Source organism: Malaclemys terrapin, chromosome 2 (assembly GCF_027887155.1).
Source record: "Malaclemys terrapin pileata isolate rMalTer1 chromosome 2, rMalTer1.hap1, whole genome shotgun sequence".
Taxonomy (NCBI): domain Eukaryota; kingdom Metazoa; phylum Chordata; order Testudines; family Emydidae; genus Malaclemys; species Malaclemys terrapin.
This window is the reverse complement of record NC_071506.1, coordinates 36,324,733-36,339,415: the sequence shown is the minus strand read 5'-3', so window position 1 is coordinate 36,339,415 and position 14,683 is coordinate 36,324,733. Positions and strand designations below refer to the sequence as shown.

Genomic DNA, 14,683 nt, shown 5'->3' with positions numbered 1-14,683 from the left:
TAAATTCAAAAATTCATATGCTTGTTTTGTTAAAATATTATATGTTTGCTGTTGAAGAAAAAAATCCAGACTACATAACATTGTTGTTTTAGTTAAATAAAAAATGTAATGTCTGTCTGGTGACGTTCTCCTCCCATTACAGCAAGGCAAGAAAATCCTCCAAATATTAATGATTAACCTGTTGAATTAGAGATAGTTCACCTCCCAATGACTTCATAAATATTTGCTTCAATTACCTTTGGTAAATGAAATAACCAAACAATCATTCATTTTCTGATATAGCTGGAAAACTAATCTGAAAAGTTTTTAAAATAAATCACTTTAAAAATGTATAGGGTGTACCTTCTAAAAATGAAACCTACATTTATCTCTGAGTTGTGAAGAATATGTACTAAGGTTATAACAACCAACAAGAATGCACTTTTATGTAGAAATCCATGATTAAATCGAGTCTTCCTGACTAATGATTTCAATCAAATCCATCTTGCATACAGGTTAGGCAAACTTGTTATTCCTCCCTAAGTACCTCCCATATTGTATCATTTGCTAACTGATGGGTGTATTTATAAAGGTGAATACTGGGTTTCCGCCCGAAAACTTGGTGCTATGGGTCATGTAAAGCGTATCTAATCTTGTTCCATAAACAAGACATGTAATGGCTTGCATTTGATAGTTTGTGTTGATATATGGTGTATTGTGCCATGTCGTCAAAAGACTGTTTATAGCAGCACCTGATCCTGCTGCTAAGTTTTATTAGATTTTTTACTGGAAACCTAACTGATCAAGGGTTAATAACTCAACCATAAAAATGTGACTCATGCATTTTTAACATAGACAAGCTCTTAGAAAAGAGAAAATATTCATTTTTAGGATGGTATTGGGCTTGATAGGACTCACAACTTGGTTTTTATATGATAGAAACAATTATATACACTTAAAATCTTTGCATATGGAATAAGATCCCACTGCATAGTAAAATTGCACCAGCAAGACCATTCTTAGAGTATTAATTATAAACAGGTCTAGGCATCTCAATTCCAGAAATATCTTAATAAACTGGAGGAGAGGCAGAGAGCAACAAAATGATCAAGGGGTTGGAGGAACTGACTTACTGTATCAAGAAACAGATAAAGATTTTTATATTTTTACCTTGCCTAAAAGAAACCACAGGATGGTAGATTTGTAAGTATTTAAGAGTGTGAACATCAAGGGCAGGACTTCCTGTGAGAGTCATTGGGTTGTATTCATCCATGCACTGGAACTGAGATGGTGGAACCAATACTGGCTTTACACCACATTCATGCCTCTCCTATCCTGCAGATGCAAGGGGCTGCTTTGGCCCACTATACTGATTTCAGCTACAGTTGCTGCCCTACCTTGTGCCCAGGTGAAAATTAAAAAGGGAGGGGGGGAAGGGTGGGTTTTGGTTCTGCAAACTGTTCCTGTTGGCTGGAATCAGCATCCTGGATTCAGGTCATCGTCTCTGTGAAACAGACTGTGGAAGAACTGTCAATATGAAGTACTGGCTTCTGGGATAATGTGGAGACAATACAGATCAATGGAATGATTCACAGTTTGGAAAAGTTCATCTAGTCCTGCCTTAGCAGTTACAATGGCACGGCAGAAAAATGAGCTCTTAGTCTCTGAAGTCTACTAGTCTACAGCTGTGGCAGACTTAATCTTCTGCCTATCACCAGCACTTGAATGAAGTGGGAGAGAAGGAAATTCACTGCAGGTCATCAGAGAACCAGCATGGGGAGGGTACATTTAGGCACAAGTGTGTATTAGTTACCAGAGGGGTAACCGTGTTAGTCTGAATCTGTAAAAAGCAACAGAGGATCCTGTGGCACCTAAATACTGTTAGTCTCAAAGGTGCCACAGGACCCTCTGATGCTAAGTGTGTATTAGTGGCTTTGCTCAGTGTATTATCATTAAATTTCCCAACATTATGAACTCTATATCTACATGAGAAAAATACTAAAACATGTTTTCTAACATTATATAGGATATTAACCAAGATTTAGTTCCTAGTGTAGAAAGACAAAGTTGCTTTTAAAAAGCTTTAGTCAATTGTAGTTAAAACCACAACCACACATTTTTTTAAACATTAATATAATTGTCTAGTAAGAACAAAACAGTATATGACATTTAGCATGATCTATTTTCCAAGTGTAAACAAGGCATCTTTGGCCCACTGTTTGGATAGGTTTCCTCAAGAATGCTCTAGAATTTAGCTTGACCCATAATCTTATAAGGGCAGACAGTGGATTTTTGAGCTTGGAGCCCAAGTGCTGATCTGACTGGATGAGGTAATAATCTATCCAGGTTAGGGGAATGATTTTTATGTTTGCTGTTACAGCCGGTTGAAAAAAATAAATATTTCAGGTAATTCATTTTGTTTAAACACTTGTAGTTTATTAGAAAAAAATCACAATTTTAAAAATTGGTTTTAATGGTTAAAATATCCATTTTTTCTTTGACTTGTTTTCCTGCACTGGCCAAAAGGGGATGGGGTGACAGTGAGATAAATGGCTCTTTTTCATCCTACCAAAAATTTAAAAACTTCAAACATTTTTGAAATGGCAACTGTTGGGTTATTTTAATGAAAAACTTCAACTAACATTCTGTGGGTTGGGCGGGGGGGTGGTGGGGGTGGATTGGTTTTTTCTCATTTTTTTCCAAAAAATTTTTGCTGTCAAAGTATTTCCTGTTAAAATTTTTTCAACAGCAAATTTTCAGCCAGCTCTATTCATTAAATTCTCTTCTAGTCTGATGATCATGTTTATGATGTGTCTAGATCTGGAGATTATCTTGGAGGAGTGCTTTTTTCCTCTTTCTTTTTTTTTTTAAATTAATACTACACTCTAAGAATAAAAGGTCCCCCTTTAGACCAGCAAAACAAGGAAACCCTGAGCTAAGGCTCCCTATTTTCTCTTCTTGCTACTGCAGTAGCTCTTTAAAGGACTCTGGAATAGGCACAACAGACAGGTTAAAGGGACAATAAATCTATCTAACTTCTATGCCATGCTCATGCCATGTTCATAGTATTGAAACACTTTGAGCAAGGCAAATTAACAGGCTGAAAGGGTAATTGTTATAAAGCAAAATCCACTCCCCTCCCCCCAATCCTTTAAAAAAAAAAATCAGAGTTGGGAGAGTCTTAAAATGCTAAAGCACAAAATACTCTACACTTAAAGGCTGTTGTAAATTTAAAAGTCTTGCTATCTCACAAAACCAAGTGAACAGCAAATAATAGAGGGCAGACTACACGCTCCCACCCAGTGTACTGCATTTGTACTTGTTCCACTCAAAGCTCATTAGTTGGGATTTTAAGCCTTGTTTTGTAGGACTGATAATTTTTTCCACACATGTAACTGACCACTAACTTCAGGCCAAACACCCAGGGCATAGAACCTGTCAGCAACTGACTATTTTATTCAGTGCAGTTGTAGCTGTGTCAGTCTCAGGATATTAGAGAGACAAGGTGGGTGAACTAAAATCGTTTATTGGACCTCTTTTTGTCTCTATATTTTATTCAGTTTAGTTTCTTATATGCAGGCTATACTAGAGCTATAAATAATCCTAATGGTCCATTTGATTTGAAGGGCCCCTTCATGGGGCCTTTCCTTACCTTTGTCAGGCCTCTTTCTTTTCTTTAATCTATTGTTTTTTATGTCTCCAAGAAGATCGTTACTGGATTTAGTAGGGAGGAAAGGGCAGACGTGACTGCTCTGGTGACTGAGCGCCTGAGCTCCTTCCTCTATAGATATAAGGCCTAGTTGTGGAGCCAAGGGCGCGTGTTTCATGCAAGCTCTCACCGTGTCCTGCCCATCTACTACAAGCCTTTCTGCAAGGACGGGGATGAGATGAGACTGTCGCATGAGGTGCCCTGTCGGCGGGGGGGGCAAAGCGTGGACAACTCACCGAGCCTCCTAGCGGGCGGACAGACCGGCCAGGCCGTTTGGAACCAGCCCCTAATACCTCACTGGAAGGCTCACAGCGGCCCAGACTGTGTCTCTCCCCCCTCGGGCAGGCCGCTCCACAGCGATACCTGGAGAGGGCGGCGCCCCTCACAACACGCGCGGCCCAGGTCGCTGCTGATGGTGCTGCTCGGCCCCTATGAGCGACTGTACTGTGCGGCCTCCCCGCGCGGGCATCAGCCCCGCCCCCGCCATCTCCCCGCTTTCACATTCCGCGCTCCCTACCCTTCTCAGCTCCTCACCTCTTCCCCGCCCACTCTCCCTCCAGCCCACCAATCAACAGCCCTTTCCGGTCTGCGCCCCACCCCTTCCTCTTCCGGTTCTCCTGGGTGAAGCTACCGCAGGGATCAGCTGACTGGCACCTCACGTGACTCACTATCTGCTGCTGGGGGCGGCGGGCGCTGGTGTCACGGGGGATGGAGCAGTGACGGGTAAATACCCACCGGGCGCGCCAGCGGGATCCGTCCCGTCCCCTGTCTCCCTCCCTGCGCATGCCCGGCCGCTCCGGGGACACCGGTGAGTGCGGAGAGCGCGGGGAGACGCGGTCCCTAAGCAGCAGCAGCGTGGAAGGGCCCAGCCCGGTGTGTGGGGGGGTGAGACTCGGGCCGGGTGAACGGAGCTAACAGGTCCCCTCGAGAGAGGGCCACTGCGGTGTCAGGGCTGGGAGCGGGTCACCCCTCAGCGCATGAGACGTGCCCGGGCGGGCCCGGCCCGGCCCCTCACTCATTGGATTGCGGGAGGGGTAACAGAGAGACTCCCCAGGGCGGGCCTGGTCTCTGGCCTCTCACTCAGTGGATTGGGGGCGGTGGGGAAAAGAGACTCCACCGGGTAGCTCTGGCCTCCCGCTGAATAGGGGTTGAGGCTGATGCTGAAATTGGGTGCAGGGTGTGTGCTGCCAATGTATCTCTTTTTTTTCTTATGCATCCTTTTAAAAACTATGTTGGCTAACACATAATTGACCCAATGTTAAATCAAAAAAGCTTTGCCCTAGTTGCTAAAGTGCAAAAAACAACCCCGCTCCCCAAAGCTGTGTAAAGAGGCCTTCTGGTCAGTAAACTTGGGCTCTATGGGGCCCATGGGAAATCAAGCTCTAGAATTAGTGATTTCTGGTCCTAAAGTATTTTATTGTTTAATGAGACATTTAACATCTCTCTTCAAATTTTGTTTAGTCAGATAATAACAGTCTCTCCTAGGCTCTAGGCCACCAAAGGTTTCAGTTATCAAGGATCATTACAGGACCCCATCTATCCTTCCTGAGTCAGTCAGTTGTAAATGCAGAAGCTGTATGTGTGCAGGGTTATATGCTGAAAATTGCTGCTTCTAGCAACTGGTTCAAGGACTCAGACTTCGTCTGATCTGAGTTGTCAAGGGTTGAAGATAAAAACTTTAGCATGTCTTGTAAATTTAAGTGAAGTTTTTGTGAAAACCTGGAAATAATTGAGATTCTGTAGTGATTGGCCCTGAATGCTCAGTCGAATGGAGCACTGTAGTCTACTTCTTGTGATACAGTCTTATGATGTATAAAGTAAATGTGTCCTTTTCCCCCCAGTGTGTTTGTACAAAGCTTACATTTCCTCAAATTCTTCCCAGTACAAATATCACTCCCTTGCTATGGTAGACTTCCCTTTATGAAATGTAGGGACAGTAATAGCAAAGCAATACATACCAGAAGGGATTTTTGGAGACAATAATGAAGAAATATACACAACACAGTTCCACTCTGAGGTATTGGAAACCTTGCAGTAACCTTAGTAAAGATGAGAGCTGAATGTAAAAAAACTCTGAATCACTCTAGGAAAATGCAATATAAAATGCATACTAATTAAGATCCTGTTTTGGCATTATTATAGTTACTCACCAGTCTACCAGTGAACTTTCTAACTTCTGTTTAGGGATGCTTGTGCTTATCCATGGAATATTGCATGAAATCTGGCTCTACGGACATGCATCTTCCTTACTGTCTATTCTTAACTTGATACCGCATGAGTACTTTCATGAAAATATGCATAGTAATGAAGAAAGAGCTATATAGATGTGGCAGCAGGCATGTTCCAAAACATTAGTAAACATCACCTGATGAAAAATCCTTTGAGGCTTAACTTCCATGTTTCTAAGAGGTCTTGTACATTAAGTTCCACCGCTTGTACCTATTCTAGTTGTTTTAAGCATATTTCAGAATCCAATTATTGTGATGCCAAAAATAGCTTTTTTTCCTATTAGTTCAGTCAGAGTTAATATAATTTTTAGGTGTATATATTATATATAAACTTGTATTTTGAAAACCAGGAAACGTGTATTTCTGTGACAGCTTTTGTAATTTAGCAGTTGCTAATATCCTAAGTCTTATCTTGAAATCCCCTTACAGGCATGTTTATAAAGGAGTATGAAGGAAAATTCAGTGTAATGTGCTGCTTAATCAATGACACTAAAATGAAAACTAAGTTGTAAATGTATTCCATTAAAACTCTACTGAGCCTTTTTATTATAAACAAGAATAGACATTCTCAATTGGTAGTACTGAAGTGTTAAATAATGCATCATTTTATAAGAGTAGCCCCACTGAGTCTGACTAGTGGTCCATGTAGCCCAGTATCCTGTATTCTGATAGTGGAAAGATTTTTAAAATTTTCCACATGAAGACCAGCTAAAACATCCTATTTTCTTGTAAAATAATTGGAGCAAAATGATCTATGTGAAATATAAGACTTCAGTTGATCAATCATGTAACTAATAATCTACAAGCCTGCAGCATCCTATGCCCTTTAACATTAAATGACTAATAATACTTTATGCAATGTTGTAGCTGTGTTGGTCCAAGGATATTAGAGAGATAAGGTGGGTGAGGTAATATCTTTTTATTGGACTAACTTCTGCTGCTGAGAGAGACTAGCTTTTGAGTTTACACAGAGCTTTTCTTCAGGTCTGGGAAACGAAGACTATATCTAACTATGGACCTTACTGCGGCACAGCTGTATTGTTGCATCTATAGATCACTCTATCAGTCCTCATCCTGAAAGGAAACCTAAGCACGCCTTCAAAAGATGAGCCTGGGAGCTTAAATTCATAACTTGGCTAGACACTAAAAATCATGGACTGAATAGAAACACTGGATTTATGGCTTATTACAACAATCTGGAACCCACTAACAATCCATCTTCCCCCTCACTTTTCTTCCCTATGACTGGAGGGATTGTCAATGGGCCTCTTGAATGGTCCCTTGAAATATGTGATGACTATTTATGCTAAACAATCTGTTCCATCTTGTTTTTAGCAGTGACGCTCTAGGTTATGTCTACACTTGCACTTTTGTTCGTATAATTTATGTCGCTCCTGGGTGCAGCCCCCTGAGTGATATAAGTTACACTGACAGCAGTGCTGGTGTGGACTGTACTATGTCAGCAAGAGACGTTCTCCCGCTGACGTGGCTACCGCCACTCTTGAGGGTGGTTTTAATTATGTCGACATGAGAGCTCTCTCCTGTCGCCATAGAGTGGTTACGTGGGAAATCTTACAGTGGTGCAGCTGCTGTGGTACAGCTACGTTGCTGTAAGGTATCAAGTATAGACGTAGCCTTAGTTTCCCAAACCTTCTTGTAAAAGTTGATTAATTTTTCATAGTGGCATTTCACTATGTCCCACTCCTGCAATATATTGTGGAGTGGTTGCCGTTAATGATTTCACTGGGTCTCTGCCTAAGCACTTGGGTCTGCTCATATGCAACAGGATTCAGGTCATTGTTTCTGCTCATTCAGTGTAACAGAATGTCTTGAAACAAAATGACAACATCAACGGGAAAAAATCAGCCTTCGGAGGAATCAAACAACTTGACCGAACTATGTGCATCTACTATATTTGGTATCTATTTTTCAAAATTAATAGTGGTGTCTAGTTTTCCACAAGCAAGTAGAAACTTCAGAGTTATTTACTCTGTGTCAACTATACTAGCAAATGAGAAAATTTGCCTTTTATTTGGCTTGTTGCTTAAGTCTATATCTACCAAATTGTTATAATTAATTTATTTCACTGTGAAATCAATGACTTGGAAGAAATTGATGTATTTCCCTATTGCAGGCAGAATTCCATTACATAATATGGATGCCTCTGATTTCTTATGAATGTATATCAGAAATAATTGCAATGCGGAGAAATCGCTAGCAGTACCAGTGTTCATTGGACCCCAAATTCTATAAAGAATATTACCCAAGGGGATTCAAATACTATGGTCCTTTGACAGTCTTTCATAACATAATCGGCTTTTCTTAAAATGAGTGAAAATAAAAGTAGTCTTCAGTACAACACTTGGCCCCTACTGCCCTGTCAGTTCTTTCTCCTCAAAGTTGTTCACCTGCCAAGCCCCAGTTGTTGTGAAACCTCGCAAATAAGGGAAACTGAGTCAAACTTGGGACACAAAGAGCTGTCAGATGTGGAATGCAAACTATTTTGACAGATCTTTTTCTAATCTTTCAGTTGTTAGAAACATGCTCTGAAAACTTTTGAGAGGCACTTTTAAAATGTACAATTAAGCTGCTCTTATTGTCTTCAGTTTTGTTGAGTTTTTGAATATTGTTGCAGTAGTTTCTTGTAATACTTGTAAATTATACTTCGAACCTTAATCTGACACAACTTGAAAATGACTTGCAATAAAAATGTAGTAATCATTGCACCCTCTTAGATTGCAGATTCTACAGATCAGGGATGGTGTCCTTATATTTATTTGCATAGTACCTCGCACAGTGGGACCCAATCTTGCCTGAAGTCTCTGGGTGTTATCGTGCAGTGTATAAACCTATTTATTTCAATTGTAGTAGTTTTAATCTTAGGTGTTTTTTTGACAGCATTGGGTAAACCTCTTTGCAGGAAAAAAAGTTGACTGTCCTTGTAGGCAACTTATATTTACAGTCAAAGTATTTCTGAAGCAAGATTTTAAAATATGAATTCTATGACTCTAAACAGGATACAGTAAGGAATTTGGCCTTTCTGTAAAAGGGCTTATTTTTTTCTCTGACTTGCAACACTAAATCTGAACAGCTGAATTTATGTCTAACTACTTGTTACTATGTAATTAAATGAAGAGGGGTTTTTCAGACTTTTTTGATAGAATTGGCCAGTTCATTGGACAGGAAAATAAGAGCTCAGTTATTGTACTATAGAATTTAAAACTGTCAGAATAAGAAATTAGGGGTAATAAGTCTGCAAGGAACTTTGATTTATATACTCTGCTTCTTTTGCTAATTCGTAAGCTGTCCAGTTTTCTTTTTTCTGTGCGACTGCTTGCACTTTTTTTCATTCTACTCTGTTGTATTAGCAGCAAAATTTACAAGTATCTTTGAAATACTATGTGCTAGCATTTGAAATCAGGATTGTACTAATCTTTGTTATGACTGCTGCCAACATTGGTGTAAAAGACTGATGATTCTGGTTTTGTTTACATGGATGAAAGTTGGTAATTGTTTATATAATTGTTTTCCAGTATTTAAAAGTAATTGTCTGCAAAATCATATATCTATATTTGCGCCCATATTTGAGACCACTTTCCCTAGAAACTGACAGATATTAGTCTCAGCTATCACAATGCTTGGACTAATATCAGCGGAGACTATTTGTGATGCCAGGACTTCAAAATTACCCAACACGTATTAGCCTAAAGACAAAATCTAACAGTTTGCAGTGGCGGGAGATGTATCTGAGCCAACAGTCCCATGCAATTTAAAGGAACAAAACAGTGGCTTACTGTTTAATTGCAACTCTATTGATGTATTTTGAAGAAAAAGTCACTCAAAACTCAGTATCCGCGGGGTAGCTGTGTTAGTCTGTATCCACAAAAATAATGAGGAGTCCATTGGATGCATGGATCTGAAGAAGTGAGTTTTTTACCCATGAAAGCTTATGCCCAAATAAATCTGTAGCCTTTAAGGTGCCACCGGACTCCTCATTTTTATTTAAAACTCATATCTCCTCCTTTTGTTCTGCCATATTTTCTTTCCTAAAATAGATTATTGCATATCTTTATATGATGTATACAATAGCTATACTACTAGTCAAAGGCTGATGGAACTGTGTGGGGCAATTCCCAGGTAAGAAGCCAGCCTCTTCTTGCAACTGATGAGAAATGGAAGGGTACTGGAATTCCTACCCTGCTTGAGGGCTTCAGTTTCATATAAACCTCCAGCTAATAGGTGCCTGAGAAACTTGAAGTGGTGCTGTTCTCTTCTGGCTACTGAAAAAGAGAAGGAATGCTTGATTTATATTCCCTGACTAGGGTAAACACACTTGGCTGCTAATGAACGTGTGTGGGTCTTCTCTGAGGATAGTGATGGAGTATTTCTCTACTACTCAGCCCCTCCGCCAGCCTTTGTTTTTCAGGCCAGGTCTACATTATAGACCTATATCGGTATAACTAAATCACGTGTGTGGATTTTTCACACCCCTGAGTGACATAGTTATACTGACCTAACCTCCTCATGTAGACAGCTTCTACCATCAACATAGCTATCACCTCTCAGGGAGGTGGATTAACTACACCAACAGGAGAAGCTCTACCATTGGTGTAGTAGTGTCTTCACTTAAAGTGCACCTGTGCTGCTGCATGTGAAGACAAACCCTCAGTCTGCTTCCCAGTGCATAGCTCCATGATTTCCCAAGCAGTAGTGGTAGAATAAAACTGATCAGATTCTTTTCACTCTCATTGTTGCCTACAATATTCTGAATTACCAGTTTTCACTCTACTGCAGCTTGGGTCTGCTTTGAGCAGTAGCAGAGGCACTGGAGCTCTGTATGCACATTTCAGATGACAGCACTGCATTGGCTTACATTCCATGTTTGAAAGGATATCTTACTATCAAAGGACTAGAAACAAACTATTTTTAAAAATGCAGATGTTGATGGGCTTTCCCTGGGAAAGCTTCCTTCACAGGGCAAGGTGGCAAGTTAATTTTTCAAACCCTGAGTGGTGACAGTTTAAATGCAACTGTTACTGCAGTCTACAAGGAAATTAAAGAGTTGTTTGTTAGGATCCTGATTTGAGCAACTGACGTAGCCACATCCTTTTTCTCTTGCTAGTTATGAAAGTATTATTAGGGCTGAACTACACTAGAAAGTGAGGTCGACTCAGCAGTGTCGCTCAGGGGTGTGGAAAATTCACAACCCTGAGAGATGTAGTTAAGTCAACCTACACCGTAGTGTAGATGATGCTAGGTTGATAGAAGAATTCTTCCATTAGCCTAGCTACTGCCCCTGGGGGAGCTGGATTTTACAACAGTGATGGAAGACCCCCTTCCATTGCTATAGTAAATATCTATAGTAAAATATTACAGTGGCACAGCTGCAGTTGTACCACTGTAGTGTTTTTAGTGTAAACATAGTGTAAGTCAAAACTAATCTTGGCCATCAGAAAGAGGAATTGAATATAACAATATAAGGCTACAAGGCAGCCTCCTGTAGTTTTTGTTGCACCAGCTGAATTAAAGATTTGTTACAAGTCCTTCTATTCAATAGTTTATGGCGTAAAAAGGTATAGACTAAATGTTGGTATGTTAAAATAGTTTTCAAAGGTATTCTGTACTATCTGTAAAAATTCCTAAAACTTGACATTTTGAAGTCAGTCTGTATTTACTGTTTTCTTTAGAAAAAAGTTTTAAGCATTTAAAAGAATTTATTAATGATTACTGCATGTTCTGTTTAGAGAAGCTACCTTTCATAACATCATTATCTGTAATGCAAAGAATGTGAGGCCATGCCACCATGAAAATATAACTGTTCTCTTGACTGATCATATCTGAGACATCTTTTTGGAAATACTTTATAACACATGCACGAGGAACCTTTCAGATCTAAGTGGAAACATATAATGTTCCACTTACTGGAGTGAATGAGTCAGATTTGGTTTTGCTAGGATATTTGCTTACACTGTTCTGCTCTCAGAAGAACTACTTCCTCATTCTGCAGTGAGGCCTGTTTTTTAGTTCCTCCATCTTCCCACAAAGTCCATTTTAAAAATAAGTTTTAGTACTTTCGAATTCTAGTCAAACCCTAAGTGTGGCAAATGGAAAAATAACACAAGTGACTTTAGCATTTCAGATGTCAGGATGTTTGTCTCTAAACTGAACTCTTGTCTTTTCCTGTGGATAGGGTTAGGAGGCAGAGGAAGAGTGGAGCTCCCTCCATCTCATGCAGTGGCAGAACCAAAAGCTGGTTGTGAGTTTCCACTCAGGAGAGATTGTGAGCAAATGTTAGCTGTAAAAAGGCTTGAGTGCTATACAATAAATCAAAGCCATTCTGCCACTAGTTTAATCTGAAAACATACAAATGATGTAAAAGGTAGCTGGAGTAGGGAACCCACAACGCATGCACCAAGCAACATCAATACTTTGCTTTGTAAGTGTGTATATAGAAACTTAGGGTATGTCTACGCTACTCACCGGATTGGCAGGCAGCGATCAATCCAGTGGGGATCGATTTATTGCGTCTAGTCTAGACGTGATAAATCGACCCATGAGCCCTCTGTGCGAGAGATGCAGGCAGAGTCGATAGGGGAGCAGCAGCAGTTGACTCATTGCGGTGAAGACACCACGGTAAGTTGATCTAAGTACGTCGACTTCAGCTACGTTATTCACGTAGCTGAAGTTGCGTAACTTAGATCGATTTTCCTCTCTTTTCTCCCCGCCCCCCTGGTAAACCAGGGCTAAGCGTAAGGGTAGTAGAGGAGGAGTCTAGTGTTGCACCTGGAAAGGTGCCACTGGATTTTTGTCATATATCAAGGGAAAGAATGCTTCTAAGTCATGAGAAGGGAAGGACGTAAGTCTCATTTTCTCCAGAAACATGGGACATTCAGCAGATCAAATTCTATGGAAGTCAAATGATGTGAGATAATATAGCTAGCATTTTTTCATGTAGATGTCTAGGCTTTATGTACCAAAAAATTACACACCCTCCTTCCCCTGCATAGACATTTCACACTCATGGGCATAAAATATTTGCAGTCATGTGCCACATTCTGTTATTGCATTAAGTAGCTTCCTTTACAAGAGGCATCTTGGTGGTGGTGAAAGGGCATATTATAAAGGGAGGAAATAAACTGGCAGTTGTAATTTGAGGATATCATCTGTGTGGACAGACAAAGTTTAGTAATATAAGCCTCATCCTGTTTATCTTCTAATTGGAAGAGACTTGCATTAATTTGGAAGCCATACAGTCAAGGGGATACATGTGTTTTAAAGTACAGTAGAGCTTTGCTAACCCCTACACTTTGATTCTTAAAGATCTGGCCCCCTTTCTCAGCAAAGATTTCAAGTGCTTTAGTGAGGTCTCATTAAAACTTCACAACTTTTCAAAATATACTATAGAAAAAATATTAGGAATTAACCGAACTAAACCATAATTCTCAAATGAACGAAGTACACTTAATGATGGGTTAGCCTTGATTTTTTTTTAAGGCTTGGTTCTGTTTTTTCATGTCTAGAACAGTGCCTAAATACTTCCTCTTTGATCTTTTTTGAAAAGTTTACTTGTCTCACTGTAATTTTCTTTCAGTACTTGCATTGTTGTAATGAACAATTGTCTATTATGTGTATAGTTTTGTAAAGTACCATGATGAGATCAGAGATTCAGGACTATTAGATTATGTGTAACAAATTCCCTTTTCATGTTATCCACTTGGAAAATCCTCTTAACTTCAGAGCAGTAAATGTCAAAAAATTACTTCATTGGCAAGCAATAGCTCTTCAAGTGTGATTCTACGCTAAAAAGTGGTCAGATAAAATGTACACCACCTTTATGAGCCAATTTGCTCTCCTTATATATTCAGATGTATTTGCTTGCTGTCTAGGCTTTTAAAAAAAAATCCTTCTTTATATTGGCACTGCAGAGTAAATATGGCTATGGGGGTTTGAGCTGAATTCTGTTGTCGCTTGTGCATCTTCAGTAGACTTGTAAATTATGTCCTGTTGGAGAATTTATATAGTTGAAAGAACCCAACTTAACTTGCAGTTTCTAGGTTGAGTTTGCAGGGCTGGTAATTTTAAAAGTAAATTGGCAAGTCATGGGGAAAAAAAAGTAACAACATTACGGGTATTTTAGCAGTCTTTTTGCAGTGTGTTGAACTATATTCTGACAAGTTTCAGAGTAACAGCCGTGTTAGTCTGTATCCGCAAAAAGAAGAACAGGAGTACTTGTGGCACCTTAGAGACTAACAAATTTATTAGAGCATAAGCTTTCGTGGACTACAGCCCACTTCATCCGAAGAAGTGGGCTGTAGTCCACGAAAGCTTATGCTCTAATAAATTTGTTAGTCTCTAAGGTGCCACAAGTACTCCTGTTCTTCTTTTTGCGAACTATATTCTGAGAACACTGTAGACTTTTTTTAAAGTTACTACTTTGAGGGACACTAATCTGTGGCTAAGTATAGATCCTTTTTTCCCCTAGTGTCTCGCCTCTATCTTCAGAAATATTAAGTGTAAAGTGACAAAAATGACAGAGTTCTGGCTTATTTCTGCTCCTGGGGAGAAAACATGTCAACAGACATGGGAGAAACTACATGCTGCAACTACAAAAAATAATAATCTATCCACCAATTCAAAGTTCAATATCCCTGACTTAAAGGTATGTAAATACTCTATCATATTTCCTAAAATGTTCATATTTTCTTTATCTAATTCAGGATTCTTCTGCTACAAAAACTCAGTGAACTTATGTTTCTGGTTGGTTAGT

At 39.7% G+C, this 14,683-nt stretch overlaps 1 protein-coding gene across 1 annotated transcript in view; it reads left to right on the top strand.

Annotated features, from left to right (window-relative positions):
* Nucleotides 1-4,334: 4,334 nt before the first annotated feature.
* The window catches only part of ATP6V1C1 (ATPase H+ transporting V1 subunit C1), a 40,616-nt gene continuing 30,267 nt past the window's right edge, over nucleotides 4,335-14,683 (top strand). Inside the window, exons 1-2 of the mRNA XM_054018924.1 lie at nucleotides 4,335-4,496; nucleotides 14,399-14,575. Of these exons, the coding sequence (XP_053874899.1) occupies nucleotides 14,444-14,575 (132 nt within the window). The 5' untranslated portion in view covers nucleotides 4,335-4,496; nucleotides 14,399-14,443. The remainder of the gene's footprint in view (nucleotides 4,497-14,398; nucleotides 14,576-14,683) is intronic.